The sequence below is a fragment of the Parasteatoda tepidariorum genome, chromosome 2, assembly GCF_043381705.1.
Source record: "Parasteatoda tepidariorum isolate YZ-2023 chromosome 2, CAS_Ptep_4.0, whole genome shotgun sequence".
NCBI lineage: Eukaryota > Metazoa > Arthropoda > Arachnida > Araneae > Theridiidae > Parasteatoda > Parasteatoda tepidariorum.
In genome coordinates this window covers 878,669-901,775 of record NC_092205.1, presented here as the reverse complement: position 1 = coordinate 901,775, position 23,107 = coordinate 878,669, and the positions used below count along the sequence as shown (strand labels likewise).

At 31.1% G+C, this 23,107-nt stretch overlaps 2 protein-coding genes across 2 annotated transcripts; both read left to right on the top strand.

Moving 5' to 3' along the window:
* The first annotated feature begins 17,443 nt into the window (after positions 1-17,443).
* Positions 17,444-18,953, top strand: LOC122272273 (uncharacterized). The gene is made up of 2 exons (XM_043055733.2): positions 17,444-17,644; positions 18,044-18,953. Exons 1-2 carry the CDS (start codon positions 17,600-17,602, stop codon positions 18,905-18,907), a joined length of 909 nt encoding a protein of 302 aa, XP_042911667.1. The 5' UTR covers positions 17,444-17,599; the 3' UTR covers positions 18,908-18,953.
* Positions 18,954-21,591: 2,638 nt separating this feature from the next.
* LOC122272274 (uncharacterized protein F54H12.2-like) lies at positions 21,592-22,860 on the top strand. Its single transcript, XM_043055734.1, has one exon. It carries the CDS (start codon positions 21,592-21,594, stop codon positions 22,858-22,860), a length of 1,269 nt encoding a protein of 422 aa, XP_042911668.1.
* Positions 22,861-23,107: the final 247 nt, after the last annotated feature.

Below are 23,107 nucleotides of genomic sequence, written 5' to 3'. Positions count from 1 at the left end.
CTGCACAAAGCTCCCGTTAAAATTTAAGATATTCGGGGAGTAGTTAAAATTTTAACCGACGATACATTTTTCTTCCTTTCGTGATAAAATGACAATGTAAGTATTGTTTGGAGAGGTTGATTGAGAGCTTTGTTTTCTCGTCAAGCACAGAATTCCAAATAAGTTTGGAATTCTTTAGTGGGTCGTCATTTCGATGGACGATATTCGATGAATTCGGCAATAAAAGACTGTACATTTTACTAGATGAAACGTGCATTCTCATCAGATACGGAGAGCTGGCAGAGATTTGAGTGTTCTAACAAGTTGAAATTTCGAATGCAAAGTTCCATCCCTACAGACACGAAAGCAAATTAATAATAATAACAATAAAGTAGTGATAATGTGTAGAGAAAAAATATTAAATGATCTTTCCATTGTTATTTAAACAATTTATTTAATATCCAAACAAGTATTCCATTATTTCTTGTTATTGCGTCGTGATCATAACATTTTAAGAAATCCTATTACGTTTGCTAACATCAAGTATTATTCAATCATCAAGTATTATTCATCATCTGCATAACATTAAGTTTTATTCAATCATCAAGTATTATTCATCATCTGCCTGCATAACATCAAGTATTATTCAATCATCAAGTATTATTCATCATCTGCATGACATCAAGTTTTATTCAATCAATCACTACATTAAAGAATTTAAAGAAAATCTCGTTAGTGTTCGTCATCAAAACAGAAGCTTTAATTTGCATATTATCTTCCGGTAGATTCTCCAAAATTTTAAAATATTGATTTTCAACTTAAATAGGGCTAATAGAGTCTTAATTAATATAACATACTTTAATAGCAGTTTACTTAAATACGTATGGCTAGTAAACAATGAAGTATTCTTATAATTTTGAAGATGTAAAACGAAGAATATAATTTGTTTTGACCGAGCACATGTAATATTTGAAGTGCAAAATATTCCAAATTTTATTAACGCCTGAATAAAAATTAGTTTACGTAATTAATTTTTTTGTTATCTAAATTTATGTTTAAGTCACTCGTTTTTTTCTTTCTTTCTTTTTTAAGGGCTGAGAATCACTTAACCGATTGTTGAAAATCATTAGCACTTATCTTGTGTCTATGTATTATAAACCTTTAGACTTACGTATTCATTGTTCATTCAAATGGCTGTATTATAATCCTTGTCTAATCTGATTAAACATAACAATTAACCTACGTCATTATTACTAACTTCAGTCACAAACCCTGCCGGTGTAAGTAGTTCATCTTACACATTTAAACGAACATTCAAGCACCAAACATTTAAAACTCAAAGAATTTAACTCGATACTGAATAAATATAGTGTCATTCTCTAGTATCGAATTGTGATTATACTGTCTCGTTCGTAAATTGCACCAACTGGTCTTAATCCAGAAATTTTCATTACTGATCAAGATCAAATTATATTAATTACATACTTGATGAGTTTGAAAGATTTCCTATAGTGATAATGAATGTATTATTAGTAAAAATACAGTAGTGGAAGAAAAAAAAATTTCTGTTAATTTTGCTGAATGATAAAAACACATTTTTGGTATATGGTGAAATAAAATTTTTAAAAACTGCGCTTTTCGTGTAGATTAATAAGAAAAAAAAATTATTTTGTTAGCCCTGAAATGAATGTAGGGTGCATCACTTTCGAAAGAAATAGGTAAACTTTTAAAGCGAAAGTAATGTGCCCTACTTTCCTCTTTTTAAGTTCGAAAAAAATAAAATTAATTTCTTTCGGTTAGTTTCAATGAAAAATGCAGCTTTCAAAAGTTTCATTTCATTTTTTTTTATTCAGTTTAATTTTGTTTTTGTTTCTTATGTCTAAGTTGTGCAAGGAATTCATTGAAATTTCGATTGAAATAGCGATACCTTTTACTTGCCTCATTTAGTAACAATTGCTACGGATGCTGTTGACGTCTTGCTTAGAATTGTCGAAATTCGGATTGACGAAAACATCTGTTTGACACAAACAGTTGATAAATTTTCCTTGGAACGTTTTGAGAGATTTGCATTTTCATATGAATAGAGATTTGAATGTTATTTCGATAGTATGATTCCACTCTCACATACACGGATATAATAAAATAAAAAACGTAGTCATGTGTAGGAAAGTCAATAAATTATTATCTTTGTTGATAAACAATTTAGTACAATTTCAAACAAGCATTCTGTCTTTTCTAATAATTGGATTGAAATTACAAATGTTGACTAAAAAATCACACATTCCTAAGTAAGACCCATTTCATTTGATATTCTGCATAACATTTAGTTTTATTCAATCAATCAAGAGTTCGATGAAAATCTCATTCGATGATTCAAAACAGAAGCTTTAATTTGCATAGTATATCGCGTCCAAGTGCAAATAAATTTTCTCCTGATATTATTCTCGGCAATTTTATTTTAGACTTTCAAATAAAATAAATCTCAAATAGTCTTTCTTAAAATAACTTACTTCAACAGCTTTAATATGTATGATAAATTAAATAAACAATCGTGTGATTTTAATGAATGTAAAACAAAGAATGTAGTTTATTTTGAATGTGGACAGTAAGATATTCAAAATATATGATTAAATATAACTTTACATAATTATTAAATGGAATGTAATATAGGTTGATATTAGAGGAAAGTCGACAAGTTTCTCGAGAATACTCAGATATCTCGTTCCTTAATGCATCTAAACAACCACCAATGGAGGAAAGATGGCCTCAACACGGATCAATTAAGTAGTCCAATGTAACGAAAAGAAACTGCATAGTGAAGGAAAAATTAGAAAGATGTCACTACGTTCGGACTACTAAACTGGGCAGGGGGGGGGGGGTTACGAAAGATGTCACTACGTTCGGACTACTAAAGAATCTAATTTCTTGTTTATGGTAACCCGTGAAGAGGCCTTCTCTATTGGTATTGATCTAAATTATCGAAATTTAGGGAAGATAGATTCCTGCCAGCCAAAATTTTGCCACAGTGTCCAAAATTGTCAATTGTTCACCTAGTTGGCGATGGTTGATGGCCAGACTAAGATACCGTATTTCCTTTGCTCCTCAGTTGTTATTGTGTGCTGTTAAAATACTTCAAGTCGCCAAGCTAATATATGGAATATATGGACGGGATAAATAAAATAAAAAATTACAGATTCTATAATGTCAGACAAAAATATCCAAGAAAGCTAATTTTCATCTAGAAAACATTTTTAATGCTCTTTAATTCAGTGTATTATACCTGGAGGAAACTTTCTTGTATAACAGAAATAGAAGACAAAATCAAATATCATTTGCATTCTGAATAAACAATTGTTCTCTTTATTTTAGATATAAAAATATTTTTTCAAAGAAATTCTTGCATTAAAAAAAAAGCAGGCGTTAACAGGTTAAACTAAAAATTCAAAAATATATAGCTACTAATGATTTTCTTGGAAGCTTTCTCGTCTAGAAAACTAAAAAAGTCAATATTTGAACATCTGAAACCTCCTAGTAAAGAGAAGGACGGCTTACCATAAACAAGAAATTTCATCCTTTAGTAGTCCAAATGTAATACCCCTTACCTGTCTTTCGTAATAACCCCCACTCTGCACCTTAGTAGCTCGAACGTAGTGGAATCTTACTTATTTTCCTCCACTGCACAGTTTATGTTCGTTACGTCGGATTACTAAATTGATTCGGCTTTCTCTTCTTCTAGGATGTGTTGCTTAAACTCGAATCAAAGCTTCATAGTCTGGACTTTAAAAAACCAATAAATAGCTCAAAGTATTTAAAAAACTATCAAGCTTTTCTTTTAAAAAAAAACTAATTTGTCGAGCTCTTCTCAGCAAAATGAAAAGTCGTAAATTCAATGACTGACTCCCAATTTTTGCTTATTTTCATGATTCCAATGCAATGACGTGCTGGAGTCATAGACTCTTTCATAAAACTTTCTTTCACAAATAGGCATTTTCATACATAGCATTGAGATACCTGTCTTCTCATGGACAAAACATAACAGTCTTGAATGACTGTTACAAAACAGTTATAAAAATTTTATAGCATTCGCTAAAAAGTGGTTTATCAGATGACGGCAGAACCTTCACAAAAACAGATACAAAGCCTCATAAATAAAAGGCAATTTTACACTTGAAAATTTAATTGAATGAAATCATAATTCACATTAGTTCTATATAGAACACTTTCTCCTACCGAGAGTGTGTGAGGGGATTTCAGAAGCCAGCATGCCCTTGGACTTCAAATCCAAGGTCATTCATTACCTGGATAAAAAGATATTTCGTCATTACTTTCAGCAGCTGCTCATAATTTATTTGGCATGTGAATATTTTCTTTTAACCAATTATATAATTTCAAGTCTATCATTTTTAGATCGAAAGTTTTAGACAATTTCTGGCGTTCAGGTTTACTGGAAAGATATTTAATTCATTTGTAAAGTAATTTTTTGACCCAGAGGACAACAATTTACATTTTGCAGTGATGAGAAGAGAGATTGAAGCGGTCTATGTTAAAAGGGGGTATGTTGCGATTCTTCACCTTCGAGAAAAACCAAAAAAACTGTGTCAGTTATGGAAAAATTGCTTTAATTTCTTCCATATTGCTGGATTCTCTTCTTTAGGCAGTATAGAAAATGACTCGGTATTTGATATTCCAAAATCAACAAAAAACTTATTTTCGTAAATGCTACACATCCTCCTTTAACATTGATCGCTTCAATGAGTTTCTTCGGCAACCACTTTTTTTAAAATAATAAAATCGCAATCTTACTAATTTTTTTTTTTTTTTTAATCTAAATAAAGATATTTGAGCTACTAATTATGATAGAAACGCATGATTTGTTACTCAAAAATGGCATAATTAAATGACCAGTCGTCATTCATTTTGAAAAACAAAAACGATATTTCCGAATGTTACAAAACTTAAACTTAGTAAGTGCTTAAAACATTCTTGAAGTGTTGTAGAAAAATTTTACGTTACATTATTGTCATTGTAAATATACCAAAAAGCTGAAAGCAAGGCATTCATAATGATGAACAGAAACGTGAATATTCAGATGTTTTAGGAACGAACTATAATCGTTTATATAATTATTTTTTCTTACAAAAAGTGTGAAAGGGCTCAAACCGCTCTCATGACTGAACTATTGATACTCTATTTTTTTGGATTGTCGGCTGTTACCCATATTTATCTATATCTAAACTGGTGTGCAAAACTTAAGCAATAAGTGGTTTTTCTGCCACAGCTCCCCAACAAAGTATAAGATAGCCATGAAATTGCAGTATAATATGCACGTAATTCAGTAGAAAGATTATTTGTATGCAAATTTTAGAAATAAAACGTTGTAGGTGATGTAAATGTACGTAAACCTTGTGGGTCGGCGCGCGCAGGTCAAAGCTGTGATAAAAGGATGAAGAGCACCGTAGTTAAAGACATTCGCTGCAAGTGCAAGTGATTTGTTTTGTGAAACATGTCTTCAAGAAATCATTTAGACGACTTTACTCGAGGAAGAATGATTGTGAAGCTTGAGGAGGGGCGTCGTGTGACCAGTGTCGCCGAAGAGTTCGGGATCAACAAAAGTGTTGCTTCTCGTGCTTGGAATGCCTTTAAAACTACTGGTACAGCTGTTCGGAAGGTTGGTGGTGGCCGTCCAAAGAAAACAACACCAAGAGATGACCGTTACATTGTCCTCCAGGCGAAAAGAAACCGTTTTTAGTCAGCGAGCACCATATCTCAGCAACTGTGCACAGCCACAGGACGACAAGTATCAAGATTTACAGTGGCCAGACGCCTCCACAAAGGTGGCTTATTTGCTAGACGTCCGGAACGCTGCATACCTTTAAAAGTTAGCCATCGGCGGAACCGTTTAGAGTGGTGCAGAGAACACGAAACCTGGACACCTCATCAATGGAGTCGCGTCCTCTTCACAGATGAAAGTCGTTTTAGTGCTACAAGCGATTCTCAACGTCAGTTGATCTGGAGAGAGGTTGGAGCTCGCTTTCATCCCAATAACATTGCGGAAAGAGATGGTTACGGTGGTCCTGGAGTTGTCGTCTGGGGTGGCATTATGTTGAACGGGCGGACTGAGCTTCAGATGCTTCGACCGAGGTTCTGTAACTGGAGACCGCTACTGCAATGAGTTAATCCTACCCCATGTGCGTCTGTTCCGAGGGGCCATTGGACCAGACTTCATTTTTATGGATGACAATGCCCGGCCACACCGTACTGCTAATGTTCAAGAGTTTTCGTGTCTGATTTCGTAACTTCCCATGCACAAGATTAACATGTATGTTTTTTTTTCTTCTTAATTTTACTTAATTTTCATCGGAAGAGGTTGCTAAGAACAATATCTTAAATATATTACGATTCAATATTTTTATTCTCAGTAAAGGTTTTTGGTGATGAACAAAAAGAGAAATCGACGAAAGGAAAAAGAAAAAATGATTTAGTATCAACAGTTCAATAGATATCAACAGTTTCCGTGATCGTTTTCGATGATTTTGGAGAAAATGAATTTTTCTTTCTCATCGTAGGAATCCTGCATTTTCCATTTTTAACTTATATTACACTCTCTGGTGTCCGCCTTTTTGACTCAATAGAATTTCAAGCATTTCGAGATTTCAAATCGGACAGTCAAAAATCAAAATAATATGTAAACTCATATTTTTAAAGTGAGAGTGGATTTAACCTCTTACATGTTCGCACTTTTGAGTTCTTTTTCAGATTTGTCAAAAATGGGTATCGTATTGAATTTGGAATAAAAATGTTCAGTACAATACACAATATATTCTAAAATTTAAAGCAACTAAATACGCTAATGAGCGGAATGACGCTATTGATGGATAATAAAATAAATTAGAAACTTTCATAAAATGAAACTGTGCACTAATTTTCTATTATTAATTATCTTCGTGTAAGCAATTAAATCGTTCTATTATAAGCCAAGGCATTTTATTTGTAAGGATGAAAAAAGAATTGAACTTTAACTACCTTAAATTTCTTTCAAGTTAAAAGAATATACAGATATAAAACAGTAAATAATACATTTCATAGCTAAAATAAATAAATAAAAATTTTAAAAAAATAGAAGGATAAAATCAGTTCTTACATTCACGAGACACGCTTAATTGGTAATCAAAATGGAATGCCGATTACTTTTATTTTAACTCTTTTAAGCGTAGACGAAATATTTTTTTTTGCTGTTTTCCTTAACATTAAAAACCAGGATTGAGACTTGAATGTGAATATTCAAACATTATAATGTATGTATCACTTAGTCGCTGTGGGTGCCATTAAATATTTGGATTATTTTCATAAATTGTACAATATTTTCATTTAAAGGATGCAAAATGTTAAAAATGAAAAATATGTGTTTAAAAAAGTTATAAAAATTAGTATTATTAATCTTCAGCAACAAAACTTTTTAACAATAAAATTTAGTAAATTAAATCTTAAAATTGAAATATCGTTTCGACGAATAAGAATAATCATAGTTGACCTGTGACCATAGCAATTCCTTAATTTTTGATTACCTATATTAGTTATTTGCTTTCAGAACGCGTATTTACTTCAGCAATTAAAATATAAGCTTTAATTAGGAATTTCCTTTTGCAACGGTTTACGTCTTTTTCATTTTTTTTAAAAATATTTTGTGACTATGCTGTTTAAAAGACGTTGAAACAATGAAAAAAGCACATTTTTCAATATTGCATGCATTGCGTTTTTCGAATTTTAATATTAGCAATCAATAACAACACCGTGCCAATTGGTAAAGTCATTCAAAATATAAAAGGAAAGTTTAATCTGTAAGTAATGGATTTCAACAATGGAATTTCATATTTCCGACATTGCACCCGGATTATATGATTCTGGAAAGGGGTGTTTCTTTACAAACGACTCCATAAAAATTTGCAAACTGTAGAAAAAGACATGATCCAAATAGGTGCGCCCGTTCTCGAACGAAAATATATACAGACCTCAACTGCTTCACAAATGCAGAGACTGATGACGCTCATTCATTTATATATAGCTTGATAATGTTCTGTTATTTTGATTTATTAAACCACTTTCCATTTTTTTTCCATTAAAATCTACATTTAATTCAAGGCAAAGATCGCTTAGGAAGAAAGAAGAAATAAAATAATATTAAATAATTAAAAAGCTCTTTTTTTAAATGACATGTTTTGGACTTCTCAAATGAATTATTACGTATATATGGTTATTAACATGGTTTCTTCGCAAATGTGTTCTAATGAGAGCTGTTATGAAAGGGAATCAGATGTTATGAAAATACCAATCAGAACTGATTGTATAATGCATTGCTTTAAACAGGAAAAGTTTACCTTAAAAATTACTCTTCCCGAAAAACTAAAAATTAGTTTAACTTTTCTACTCTTATAACCATTTTTTAATTCTGATCCAAGCAAACAGTTTATCTTGGGGAAATTAATTAAGAAGAAATGGATTGTAATAGAAAGGTGTTGCTTACTGCGTTCTGCTTCAGAAACCAGATTATTTATTCCTATCAAATTTCCAAGATAGTCACAAAGGTGGTCAATAGATGTTGCTTCTAACTAAGCACTTTAAAATAATGCTTCCACTCCGTATCAGATCATTCCAAATTAAATATTTTCTCTGGAGCTAAATGAAATATTCTGCTTCTGATCTACTGCATCACATTTTTACACCAAATGGTGGTTATTACACAGTTTTCTCTTTTAGATACGCAATCTTCAAACAAACGTTCACGACTAGCTTTGTGAAAATAAATATCCTATTTTTTTAAACAACAAGCGATACAATTTTATTAACTTCTTTCAGATAACTTCATTTTAATTTTTTTTTTTTTAATAATCCTTCTCAAAATGGTAATTTAAGAAAAAAATTCCAAAAAAGATAATTGCAGGATCGCAAAAGAAAAAAATAAATTCTTTTGTGCTTTTCGATTTTATTATATTACAGATAAATAGGAAATATTGAATACTCGATTTAAATTCTATCGTTTTAAATCTGAACTTTGCTATTGTGTTCACAAGAACCATGAGAAATATTTTCTTTGAAATGTAATATAATATTTACGAAGATTTTTATTCTAGAACTGTATTTTTCAAATAAAGAATGTATAGAATTTGGGCCAGTAAAAATATTTTCGAGGGAAGTAAATATCCATTGTAGAGGAATATTTTAATGTAACAAAATATTCCTAAATAATAAGCTTCAATGAAATTCTTTACTTTGGCTTGCAATCATTTCTATGAATTTTGAAGGAAGGGATAGAGTAAGAAAACAAACGTCATACTATTTAAAACCAAGAAGAATAACTAATTCGTTCAATTTTCTTTTCTTGAAGAAAATTTAATAAGTTCCTTTATTAGAAACGTTAAATCAATCCTATTCATTTTAAACACTTTTGATTTTAAAGGGAAAGAAGTGATTTATTTTGATTTTAAAAACTTATTCTCCTAATCACGACTTATGTAATTCTCACTAATTTTTCTTATTAATCATTTCATCAAGAGGATTTCCTAATTCCTAAAGATTATGTTATTCATTAATTGGGAAAAGACGAGGAACTATGAGAGGCCACATTTAAAACTAATAACAGAGACATTGATAGAACTACTTTTATGAAATAATTTTAGTTTTTGTATAGTTTTATCACTTTATTGTCCTATACAGAAATAATGAAATAAAATAAAATATGAAGTTATTTATTAAAATAAAAATTTAATTTGCTTTATTTTTGTATTCACACATGGTTAATTACTTATTATTACATTAATATTAAATAATTTTTTTATAATGTAAATACTAATTCAGTAGAAGTATTTTTAAATAAATACTTCTAGTCTAGATTCAGCTTCTAAATTGAAAAAGTTATGTTTTTTATGAGTCAAATAGTGTTTATTTCAAAGCAAACAAAACTGTATTGCATAAACACATCATTCACAGAAATAATCCCGCTCTACATTAAATGTTCTGTTTTCTTCATACAATTTTCTTCTCTTACAATTTGATATGATGGAGAAAAAACAAAAATCAAATAATATCTTTAAAAAAGCGCTTAACTAAGAACAAGGCGAAATCGTGAGTTAATAAAATATCAGAATTAGTAAAACAATAACTAGATTTTCAAAATGGCCGATAGCAATACGGGAACAGATTCTTACAGCTACGAATAATTAATTCCACATCAGAGAGAGAAAAACAAGTACTGTCTGTCTTAAACAGCAGCCACCATCACTTAGTCTGATGGATGGAGCCTGCTATAGCCACGAAGTAGTGTATTTAAAATGGGTGGGGTGTGACTCATGACCAAAAGTAGAACAAAACAGAAGAATTCATATCGGAAGACGTTGGCAAACGAAAATGTGTGCCAGAATAGCAATAATTTCAGACTGCAACACTGCAGAGTTCTAATTCAGCATGCTATTTAGTTCAATTAATTTTAAAATTGTAGAAATCCATCTAAAAATATATATATATATATATTTATGTATAAGTTCAAAATGTAGAGAAAACAAGGAGGAAATTACAAAACAATGAAAGAAGGGGAAAAAATAGTAATAATAAAAATAATAAGAAACCGGAAGGAAAAAAAATCCGAAAAAAAGGATAAATATTTTAAAAAATCCGGAAAATAAAAGATAGAAATAAAGATAATATTTATCCTTTTTTTCGGATTGTTTTTTTTCCCTTTCTGGTTTTTTGTTATTTTTATTATTACTATTTTTTTTCACCCTTCTTTCATAGTTCTGTAATTTTTCCCTTGTTTTCTCTATATTTTGAACTCATTTTATGGGTTCTATTAACTTGCAGCTTATGCGCAATAAATAATACTTGTTTTCTTAATTATTTTTCTTCGTGTTTTTTGTATTTATNAACTTGCTTTAAACCAGACACTCTTGCTTGCCAACTTCAATATTTATATATAATAACAGGGCTACATCCTTGTTATCATTGCTGTATTCAGCTTGAATAGTTCAGTCGTTAACCACATACGTTCTCAAAAGGTTTATTCAGGTAGGCTGGTGGTTATAACAGTTCACATCCACACTCCACAAGGGAGGGGGTGTGGACAAAACTACGGATGGTTCCTTCAGATCTTACAGGGAACACATTATTAAGCAAGAGACATGCGAAAACCATCGCTCCCTTATTAAATACTAATAGAAAATGAGTAAAAAGGCTCAGTCTTGTAACCTCACGCATTAAGGAAAATCATTTAATGCTTCCTAATATGGAAGTGAAAGAGGGACAAGATTCTAAAAATAACTTCTCCTTTGAAATATAAATCTAACTAATTCAATGGTGTGTGTGTGCGTGTGCGTGTGCGTGTGTGTGTGTGTGTGTGTGTGAGAGAGAGAGAGAGAGAGAGAGAGAGAGAGAGAGAGAGGGAGGGAGGGAGAGAGAGGGAGAGAATGCCTCATACGAGTTTTCTATATTAAATCATAAGCGCTTAAAATAGATTTCTCTAATTAATTTTAAGATGTAGAAATCTTTCTCTCACAAAGAACCATAAAAAGTCAAGATGCCAATTAAAATATTTTTTTCTGAAGGAAGTTAATGGAAAATAACTCTTAGAAAAATACGCATTAAGAAAATCCAAAAAATTATCGTCAGAATGGCGAATGGCGTCATCTTCGGAACGTATCAAAATCTCTAAATTTTCCCGCTTGAATGACGTTTGATTAAACTAAGGATATTCTTGCACCCAATTCCCTTTCAGTATCCCCGTTTAAGTAGCGGAAGCTATCAAAAATTCGAGTCTTTTTCACGAAGTAACTGCTAGCAAAACTACGGCCAGAATTGCCAAACTCCATGCCCCTGCCAAGAGATCCTGTTCCTTAAGAATTTATCATAAGATGCAGAATAAAACTTAACAGAAGCAAATTTGTGTGCCTCGTCTGTAGAAATGACTTTTATTTTCTTGAAATAAGATCATATATTCCTATATATAACATATATATATCTATATATATATTATTCAAAAAGTAGGGAAAACATGGAAAAAATTACAGAGCAATGAAAAATGGGAAAAAGAAAAATAATAAAATAAAATCCGAGAAAAAGGAAAAAGACTAATTAAAATCTGGGAAATAAAAGATATAATCTTTTCATCAGCTCACGCGATTATATCCGTAAAAAGCAGTGCTTCCCAATATTTTATCAATATAGTCAAAGCAAAATATATCAATACAATAGTGTGAAGAGTACTCAAAAAAATTTTTACAAAAATTTACTACAAATAAAGTAGAAGACACTAAATAAACTATTATTATTTTTATTGTTTCTTTTTTTTAATCATTTTTATTATTTTTCTTTTTCCCATTTTTCATTGTTCTGTAATTTTTTCCATATTTTCTCGACTTTTTGAACTTATTTTATGAGTTCTATTTACTTGCAGTATGCGCAGCAAATAAAATTTATTGTTTTTCTTAATTTTCTTTTTCTTTTTTTCTTTTTGCATTTATTCAATATGTTTTATATATATATATGGGAAANTGTGTTTCTTTTATAGCCTACTGAGCTACCGGGAGCGATGAAATTTCGCGTACTGATAGTTCGAAGCGCGGGTAAGGTCACTGTCGACATTAGAACATTTTACTACCAACCGTTCTAGCGGGATAACGAAAAACTAAATAGAATTTTTCGATTGGTTAAGTGTTATCCAATGTTTTAAATTTAACTGTAGATGATTCTAGTTTTTCAAATATTTTAAAGATAGCATTAGTGATATTTGAACGTTACTGATATTAGCTTTATTTGATCGAGAAATAAGTTTATTGCACGTATTTTAATATATAGGATATTTTTCCTCGATATCAGATAAATTCAACAAACAACGATTACATCGGAGACACAAATTTTTTTTGAATGAGGTTATCTGAAACTACGTGTTCATTTTGTTTATAGCTATGCTATAGCTTGTTTGTTTATAGCTTTTCAAATTTTAAGCTTTTAAGCTTTGTTTATAGCTTTTAAAAAAAACTTGTTACTATAAAACTAAATAGTTTAAAATCAACGGTAAGTGAAATAGAAAGAAAATAAGTTTGCACCGAAAAGTAAAATTAATAAATGGTACTAATTCATTGAAGAGTTCGCCAATATTAATATAAAGGTATTTACGCCGATGATAACTAATTTTAGTTGTTTTTATTAATTGAAGTAAAATAATAAGCTTTGTACTAAAAAGCAAAAAGAAGACTGCATCGCCAAATTAATATTTTTAAGGTTATCTGAGACCAGGTGTTTGTTTTGTTTATAGAAATTTCTTAAAACATATTTCTATAAAAGTGAATAATTTAAAATCAACGGTAACAAAGTTAAAAAAAAAAAAGAAATTAGTTACGCATTGAGTGGCAAAATGAATGGGGAATTCATTTATGAGAAACGCTGCTTAATTGAATCGATGAGTCCGAAAACCTGTCATGCTCACCTTTTTCACAAAATTGAGACTCTTGCATTTTTAAGATTATCTGTATTAATGGATATAAAAAAATATTATATTTAAGATATAAAAAATTCATGTCCTCCTATAGAATATTTTGTGCTGTAAAATCTCAATTTAGTTAGAAAACAGGCCATATCCTGGAGATGACCTGTTCTCGGAATAGACTGGATGGCTGCTCGTGAAATTCTTCTCATAACCTTACAATTAATTATTCAGTCTGGACTTGTGATTTAGTTGATGTTTTTCATCACACAAGGACTGATTGACTCAATTCTTTAGATGGTTTATATGCAGGAAAATAAAAAGGGATAAAAGTAACTGCGAAGGAAGTGACTACAAATATTTTGATACTTGATTTTCAAAGCCATAACAAAAATGCTTAGTCAAATTATTCATCCCTACGGAAAAGCAAGAAAGGAGAAACAACAGATATCACACATTACAGCAATTTTACTTATTAAAGAACTACAGTTGCCGAAGTTGAACTATTTCATTTCATTGGTGCTTTATGCAAATTAATATTTACTCTGTACAAAAAAAGGACCCTGAAATTGGCACCATAACCAGTCGATGAAGCATTTTGTTGGAATAGTTACCATAAACCGCAAAAAAAAAATTGCAGACTTCAAAAAAGTTTTAATATAAATCATATAAGTTTTTGAAGAAATTTTTATTAAGAAATTTGATAGGAAGAAATTTTTCAATTAAAAATTTTTTCTATGAAAAAATTTGTAAGTGGCTCAGTACAAATAGTCATAATCCAAAAGATTTCTGAATCTACACAAATATTCATGGATATGTATACGTTGGTAATAGGCATTAATAGAAATAACCTAAGTACTAAAAAGCAAAATTTATGGAGAAAAAATACTTTCTCATTTCTTAAGGGACCCTTGAAAAAATTGCTATATTATTATTGATACCATTGCTGAACTAAAGCTGGTAATATGCATTACATTCTTACTTACTCTACTGAGACTTGGACAATGACAGAAAAAGTCACTATTTCTGTGTTTGAAAGAAAGAGTTTAAGAAGCATATTTGGTGGCCTTAAATGTAACAATATCTGGAGAAGAAGAACTAACTCCGAACCTTACATACTATTTAAAGAACCTGACGTAGTCAAATATATTGCAATTTAGAGAATCAAATGGGCGGGACACTTATCAAGAATGGATAATAACCGCGTTACAAAAAAGATCTTCTCTGCCAGTCCATTAGGGACTCGAAAAAGAGGAAGACCTTGACTTAGATGGCTCGATTGCCTCGAAACTGATTTAAACATTCTAAAAGTCACAAATCGGATGTCTCTGGTCAAGTGTAGAAAAGCGTGGAGTTCAACTCTGCGGAAAGCAAGGGCCCATCCTGGGCTGTCAGGCCAATGAAGAAGAAGAAGAAGAATATGCATTCATTGAAATTAAAAAAATTATGTATTAAATAGCAAAGTCAATGGAGAAAAGGGAACAGTAGAATATCGTAAATAACGCTTAATTAATTTCAGTAGTACTCATTAGTGGTGATTGGTGCAGTTTTAATAAAAATTCTACATAGGATAGTTTCAGAAAATATATTTCCTATGGTGGCAAAAGATATTACTTTAATGAACTAGAATTAAATTTCCCATCACTGCTCACAAATATTTTAAGTAGCAAATAAAAAGTCAGATGGAAAAATGGCCAAAGTCTATTTTAAAATGTTGGCTTTATTTTGCTAGCCACTGATAAGCGTACTTCGCACAATATTCAAATGTTGTAGGGTATGTAGTAGGCACCAAAAATACTACATATAATATGCTACACCAAAGATATAGATAAAAAGTATTATTATGATATATTTGATAATTATTATAACTGCACTAATATTGAGCTATTTTAATACTGTGGAAATAAGTGTCTTATGGCCCCTACAAAGGAGGAAGTGGTAAATTTTGACTGTGATGTGTTGACCACGAGATCATGCTTCCCCCCAAGTGATGTTGAATTCAATTAATCTCTATTCTGATGGATTGAACTGCAAAAAACGTGTTTTGCTTAATGTAATAACGCAAAGCCACCGGCGATAGGCAACAAATAATAAATTAAGAAATAATTAGAATTATTTTTGCTTTATTAATTGCATGGTTATATGCCTTTCAGTTTTGTGCATGATTTCGCAGTGTTGTTCATGACTGATTTATGATTATTATTTATGACTATTTATTGATTATTTTCTTTTTTTATTCACCCGCTAGTAATTAAATATTAAAGCCAGAGGCCGCACAAGAAATTCACGGAGGCTGCAGGTTTCCCACCTCTGGTCTATGACACTTAAAGTATCGACCACTTTCTGACTAGGTAGAGAGCTAAAATCTTTTATAGAGCACCAAGCCTGTTTGGAATACAAATTTCAATTTGTGTTCCACAAGCAAATTTCGTTGTCATTATATTGCCAAGTAGAATTCCTTTCTGACTAACAATATTATCTGGAGCTCTGACAATACAATTTTTCTGGCTAATATTTACAAAACACTATTACAATTAAAAAGCGCCGCTACGGTTAAATATTTTGAATCATAAATGCAGTTTGAAAATGTTCTTTTAACACAACGAATCAGCCTTGAAAATTGGCCTGTTAAATAGCGTTTGCGATCCGGCCTTCGTAAGTAGTATAAGCCGGGATTGGTGCGGCGGAAGTGACGTCATAGTCCCTCTCTGCTTCTTCCCTTATCGTGAGGCATGGGTAGTGACGTCATCCCAGGGAGAAAGTGGTCAGCTGCTTATTTCTTTTTTTTTTGAAATCGAAACTTTGTCTGCAGCGTCATGTGGAGCTTATTTCTTTTTTCTTTGAAATCGAAACTTCGTCTGCAGCGTCATGTGGAGCTTATTTCTTTTTTTTCTTAAGCCTAAAATATGTTTGGATGGTTTTATTTTTTTTAAAATATTTTTTAGAGGTGGCAACATGTTATGTTCGATCGAGAATCAATGGCGCCATCTATATGTGAATGTTAGAAAGATAATTTTTAAAATTTAAATTTAAGGAATAAAATAAAATAAATAAAAATAATATTTGAATAATTATGCATCAGAACTGATATTGATTTTATTTGTGATATTAATTTTAAATTAGTGAATGTCAATTAAAAAAAAAAGGTTTTCATATTATTTAAATTAAATCTTTAGTAATATGATTTAAAATATAAGTTAAAATAAATTTATATTTAAATAATAAATTCTCATTTCTTTTAAGGTAATCAAGAAATATATAATTTTATATTATTTACATGTATTATTATTTTATTATATGTATATAATTTTTATATGTAGTCGGATGGATTAAATTATTTATAATTAAATGAATTAGAAATAAATTAACCTTATTAATGTAATAAAAATATTTCAATATTGAATTCATCTTTAGTAATTTATTTTTAAAAAATAAAAATATAATATTTTTAAAAAAAATAAAAATATATTTAAAAATTAAACTATTATTTTTACATTATTATTTGATATGCTTAATACTTGGAATTACATTAATAAATTATTTTAAATTGAATTATTGAATAATTAGAATGAATTGATACTTTAGTCCCGAGTGGGGATCGAACCAACGCCAGTTAAAAGCTTCCGCAGGGTAGTTGTTTGCTGCGCTTTAGACAACTACCCTGCGGGCGCTTGGTATGATATGCGTAAATAAGTTTAAACTTTGTATTTAATTCATGACAGGTACGATATCGATAACACCCGCTAGTTTCATCGATATACTTTCACTTGAACATTATCAGTTATCCGATTTTGTATTTCTGCTCGCCTTCTTGTTATCATTACTTTTCTCGTCTTGGCAACGATAAATCTGTTAAGCACGTGTATCGCTAAATCGAACCATATGTTAGGGGGTGTACGGGATGTGCGCTGACGTCAAAGCGGATACTGCAAGTCCGGCTTGGACAAGATTTAGCAAGGGTCGACTTTATCTGTGACGTATGCGGATTAAATTATCTTCACTCATGTGATAGTACTTCAGTTGCTTGTATGCATTTCGTTGGTTAGTCTCTTGTAGTTGTTAAGTTTTAAATTATTAAGTTTATAGTTAAAAGTTTTTTTTCTTCTCAGTTTCTTGACTTTTAGTGAATTATTAGTTTTCTTGATTTTCGGTATGGATAGAAGTGAATCACTAAAGCGAAAGCATGATGATATTCAAGTAAGTACTCATTTTTTTAAATGCTTTAAAAATTTTTGTAATGTTGCTTTATTATATTGATTTTACATAGTATATTGATAACGTTAATTAGTATTATTTATAAAACTGCTGAGAGACGCTAATAGACATCTTTATTTAACCAAAAAATGATTTTGTTAAATTTAATTAGCCATTTCTATTTTGTTAATGATAGAAAATTAATTAGTTATCTTAGTCGAAATTGTGAAAAGTTAATTTTCTCAGTCATTACAATATTTTTTAATAAAGCTTGTTAAATTAATTTTATTTTATTTTAATTACTAGTTAAATAAACTTCTGTAACATAAGCGATTTAATTATTATTATTAGTTACTTTGTTATGTTTCTTGATGATTCAAAAATATTTTTATTTTAATTTAGGTTGTTCCTAAGAGGAAAGGCTTATTTCAAGAAGGGTCGTATCCAGAGCATTACTATCCGATAGGAGATAATTTCTTCGTACTGGCCAGCGTTTATGCTAAGAAGGTTGGCATCCATATCAGAAAGTTCAACAGATACGACGATGCCTATTACCCATCAACAGTTGGGCTTACGATTACACCAGAGCAGTTCGTTGTTGTATTTAAGAATGGTCCTCCTACGTCGATTTTTGATGTTGTGGATATAAATCTTGCCTTGGAAGCTGTGAACATTCACGACAAGAGAGAGTTCTATCTACTGATGTCTGATGAAGGGAAATATACCCTGACCCAGGAATACAAGTGCAGGAGTGGAAGAGTCTATAAGTTTCCTCTAGATGTTACCTTCTCCCAGTGGAACGCAATTAAAAAGGCCCAGGACGACGTCATTTCGAGCTACATAGCCATTAAGTTTAAGAACAGGAGCGTCTTGGAAACTTTCCGCACTGTGTCCAAGAGGAACCTGCCAGTTGAAAAACCTGTGAACGACCGCTACGAAGAGGCCGAGAAGGATATGAATGTGTGCCTCACCCTCGTCTTATATAAAAACATAGGACAAAAAAAAGACATTCGCCCACCCGTAAGGATTTGCGATGAAGAAGTAGAAATCGGTGACTTAGTGCCTGTAAGAGACTTCAATGAGTCATGTATGCATCTGAACGTTACAGGACTCGTTAGAGACTTTGAAAAGGAATTGTGTGAAAACATGTTGTTCCCTGAACGGGAGCCGTTAATAAATTATTTGAGTGAACAGTACTTAAAAAATATTAAATTGGATGTATGCATCGAAGCTGCAAGAAAGGATTTCTGTTCGTATGAATTTTAAATTTTTTTTACTATTACCTAAATAAATGTAATTATGTTATATCAAATTTGTTATTTTTACTTTGCACTTAAATGTTTTTTTTTTACACATTCTCTTTCAGCAGGCATTGAAATTTTCTATTTCAGACTGGTGCTTTTTTTCAGCAGGCAATGAAAACTTATTATTTCAGAGGTTAATGAAACTTTAGTTCTTTAAAAATTGTTTTAAGTTTGCTAATGATTTAAATTTCAAAGTTCGCCACAGGGAAAATTTTATAATAATTTTGTTAGCTACCAATATAATTATATTTAAATTTTGAACGATAGTTTATTTTTTTTTACTCTTAGCATTTGTAGAAAAATTTCAGATTATTTTTTTAAAAAAAAATTTCAATCACTTTTGTATAAATGGATAATTTATTATCATCAGTTTATAGAAAGCCTGAACATCCAGGAAGTTTCGGTGGAGTCAATGCTATTTATGATGCAGTGAAAGGTAAAGTGAAAAAGAGTGAAATTAAAAAATGGTTAGAGAGTAAGGATTCTTATACTTTACATAAACCAGTAAAAAAGATATTTAAACGGAATCGAGTGATTGTTGGAGGTATAGATGAACAATTTCAAATTGATTTAGTTGACATGCAATCTTTAGCAAAGTTTAATAGTGGATACAAATATTTGTTAACTTGTATTGATTGTTTCTCAAAGTATGCTTGGGCTATTCCTATTAAAGACAAATCAGCTAAAAATGTATTGTCTGCATTAAAATCTATTTTTAAGGAAAGAAAGCCTGAGAAACTGCAATCAGATAAAGGAACAGAATTCACAAATAAACTTATACAGCGATACCTTAAAAATTTAGGAGTTCATTTTTTTACAACGAATAATGAAACGAAATCAAGTATTGTTGAGAGATTTAACCGCACTTTAAAAATGAAGATGTGGAAATACTTTACAGAATATAATACGAAAAAATATATTGACGTCATTTCTAAATTAATCGATAGTTATAATCATACCAAACACAGAAGTATAAAAATGGAACCAGCCTCAGTGAATATCGATAATCAAAAAGAAGTATGGAATAATTTATATAGTGATAAGGTGAATAATGATAAGTCAAAACAAGCTGTTTTTCAAATAGGTGACACTGTTCGCATTAGTAAATCAAAACTTACATTTGAGAAAGGATATGAAAATAATTGGACTCGGGAATTATTTGTGATAGATAAAATAGTTCCTCGAAATCCTATAGTATATAAAATAAAAGATTTAATGAATGAAGCAATTGAAGGTACTTTTTATGCTGAAGAATTACAAAAAGTTGTCAATTCTGGTTATTTTCCGGTTGAAAAAGTAATTAAAAAAAGGAAAATCAATGGAAGGATGCAATATTTTGTTAAATTTTTAGGTTACCCTTATAAGTTTAATGATTGGGTGACTGATATTCAAAAAGTATAAATAGGATGGAAATGTTTAACCAGTCTCATTAAGAATCATGTCTTTCTACGTGACGTTGCCTTCTGATAGCTCGTTACAATATTTTTCTGAAAACAAAGTCTCGCATTATACAGTTCAGCTGCCTACCCCCTTGGACCTAAAAGGAGAGTACGAGGTGGGTTTATCTGAAATTATTTATCCTCATTCATGGCTGAATATTAATGAAACTAATAATTATTTTCGATACGATATTGAAAATGGCAATATTGTAACAACTGTAAATCAAAAAATTGATGTGGGAAGTTATGAATCAATGTTTGAGATTGTAGGAGCTATACAACAAGCTTTACCCAAAAACCCTAGTTGGTTTACATTAAGTTATAATAAAGCTACGAAACTAGTTAAAATTAATGCAGTGCAGGGAACTTGTCTTTATCTTGAAAATTTGGGGGAGATTTTAGGATTTCCAAATAACACGACTATTCGGGGTACCATGAAAAGTCAATTTGCCGCTGACGCATGGACTCGATTTTCGTACTTTTATATTTACAGTGACATTGTGTCTCAGCAAATAGTAGGCCATATTCACGCGCCATTGTTGAGGATTGTCAAAGTAGAAGGAAAAGATGGAGATGTTGTAAGCAAGTATTATGACAGACCACAATATGTTCCAGTTATTCGAAGTACAATTCAAACCATAAGTTTTGAATTGCGATTAAATTCTGGCAAATTTGTTCCATTTTCACGTGGAAAAGTTATTATTGTACTGCATTTTCGAATGCGACAAATACTATAAATACAGAGTGTTTTTAAAAAATGTTTCATTACAAGATTAGCTATCAAGATGAAAGTACCTTATGTGTGCTGCTCCAAGAAATTGGAAGACCATTATGCCTCTCAAATGGGAAATGGTTTACCCTATTATCGTGGTATATCCTATCAAAAAGGTTATGGTTTGGGCGGCATATTTAGAAGAATATTTAGAGCTGCTTTACCATATATTGTGCGTGGATCAAAAACTGTTGGAAAAGAAGCATTAGTCACCGGATCACGTGTTATGACGGACGTATTAGCAGGCCAAGATTTGAAAACATCCGCCAAGAATAGAGCAAAAGAGTCGGGTAAAAATCTAGCCAATAAAGCACTTGGTAAAATACAGTCAATGATGGGTAGCGGGGGATATAAAAGAAAGCGCAAGACTAAGAAAAAAATCATTTCATCAAAGAGACAGAAAGGAAGAGGACGTGATATTTTTGACTCATCATCATGACATTTCTCTTGAAAGGTTCCCCAGAATGTGTGAAGTCGGAGTTGGAATTGTTTCAGATGCCCGGCACGCAAACAGTTATACAAAGTGGACAGTGGGTTGAATTTCACCCGCTATCGAATGTGTTTGACGGTGGTCCCGTTGAATTTCACATATCTGGATCAGGAGACGAATTTATTGATTTAGGCCAAACTCAACTTCACGTTCAAGCAAAAATTTTAAAAAACGATAATACTAATTTAACAGCAGATGATAATATTGGTCCAGTCAATTTATTTTTACACTCTTTGTTTTCTCAAGTGGATGTATCTTTAAACGACCGTATCATATCAAATTCCAGTAACACTTATCCATATAGATCCTATTTAGAAACTCTTTTAAATCACGGCTATGATAGCAAAACCTCCCAACTTACTGCAGAACTTTATTATAAGGATTCCGATGATGGACTTAAAAAAAGATCAGAATATTTTAAGTTCAGTTCAACCGTGGATATGATTGGTTGCATTCACAGTGATTTGTTTCATCAAAATAGATTACTATTAAACTTGGTAGATGTAAAAATTAAACTGATTCGCAGTAAACCCGAATTTTGTTTAATAGGAAAGTCTGGGTATAAAGTTGTTTTAGATAGAATTTCATTGTTAGTAAGAAAAGTACGAGTAAGCCCTGGAGTCATTCTCGGCCATGCAAAAGCTTTAGAAAAAGATACTGCGAAATATCCTATCAATCGAGTTCTATGTAAAGTGTTTTCAATTCCTAAAGGAAACATGTCGCTAGTACAAGACAATGTGTTTGTGGGACAAATTCCAAAGCGACTTATAATAGGGTGTGTTGAAAATGATGCATTCCATGGTACATTTGAAAAGAATCCTTTTGATTTCAAACATTTTAATTTAAATTTCATTGCTGTGTATGTCGACGGCCAACCTGTTCCCCACAATCCACTCGAACTCAACTTTTCCCAAAAACAATATATCAGAGCTTATCAAAATTTATTTATGAGCACTGAACATATGAGAAGTGACAAGGGTAATTTCATTTCTCGAGAAGAATTTTGTGATGGTTACACGCTATATGCTTTTGACTTGTCCCCTGATTTATGTGACGGAGATCATTTCAATTTAATAAAGCATAGTAATTTACGAATTGAAATGAAATTTGAGAAACCGTTAGATGGAACAGTCTGTGTCATCGTATTTGCAGAATTTGAGAACGTCATAGAAATTAACAAATCAAGAGACATTATATACGATTTTGGAAGTTAAAGAAATGGATGGAGCAAAGATTTATGAAATTTTATCACAAGATTCTACAACAGCTTCCAAGTTTAAAGGCGTTTATTCGAGAGACATGATACCTTTATTGCAAGAAAATCAAGCTATTGTCGTCAACACTGATGACTCAACTCGACCTGGATCTCATTGGTTAGCTCTATATATGACTGAAGGGAGAACATTGGAATTTTTCGACTCTTATGGACATTCTCCTGACTTCTATGGACTTGATGTGTAT

Excerpts from the sequence above, each read along its gene's own strand:
- LOC122272273 (XM_043055733.2), top strand. The coding sequence starts at position 17,600 with ATGGATAGAAGTGAATCACTAAAGCGAAAGCATGATGATATTCAA. Across the intron at positions 17,645-18,043 it reads GAAAGCATGATGATATTCAA|GTTGTTCCTAAGAGGAAAGG; the intron begins GTAAGTACTCAT and ends ATTTTAATTTAG.
- LOC122272274 (XM_043055734.1), top strand. The coding sequence starts at position 21,592 with ATGACATTTCTCTTGAAAGGTTCCCCAGAATGTGTGAAGTCGGAGTTG.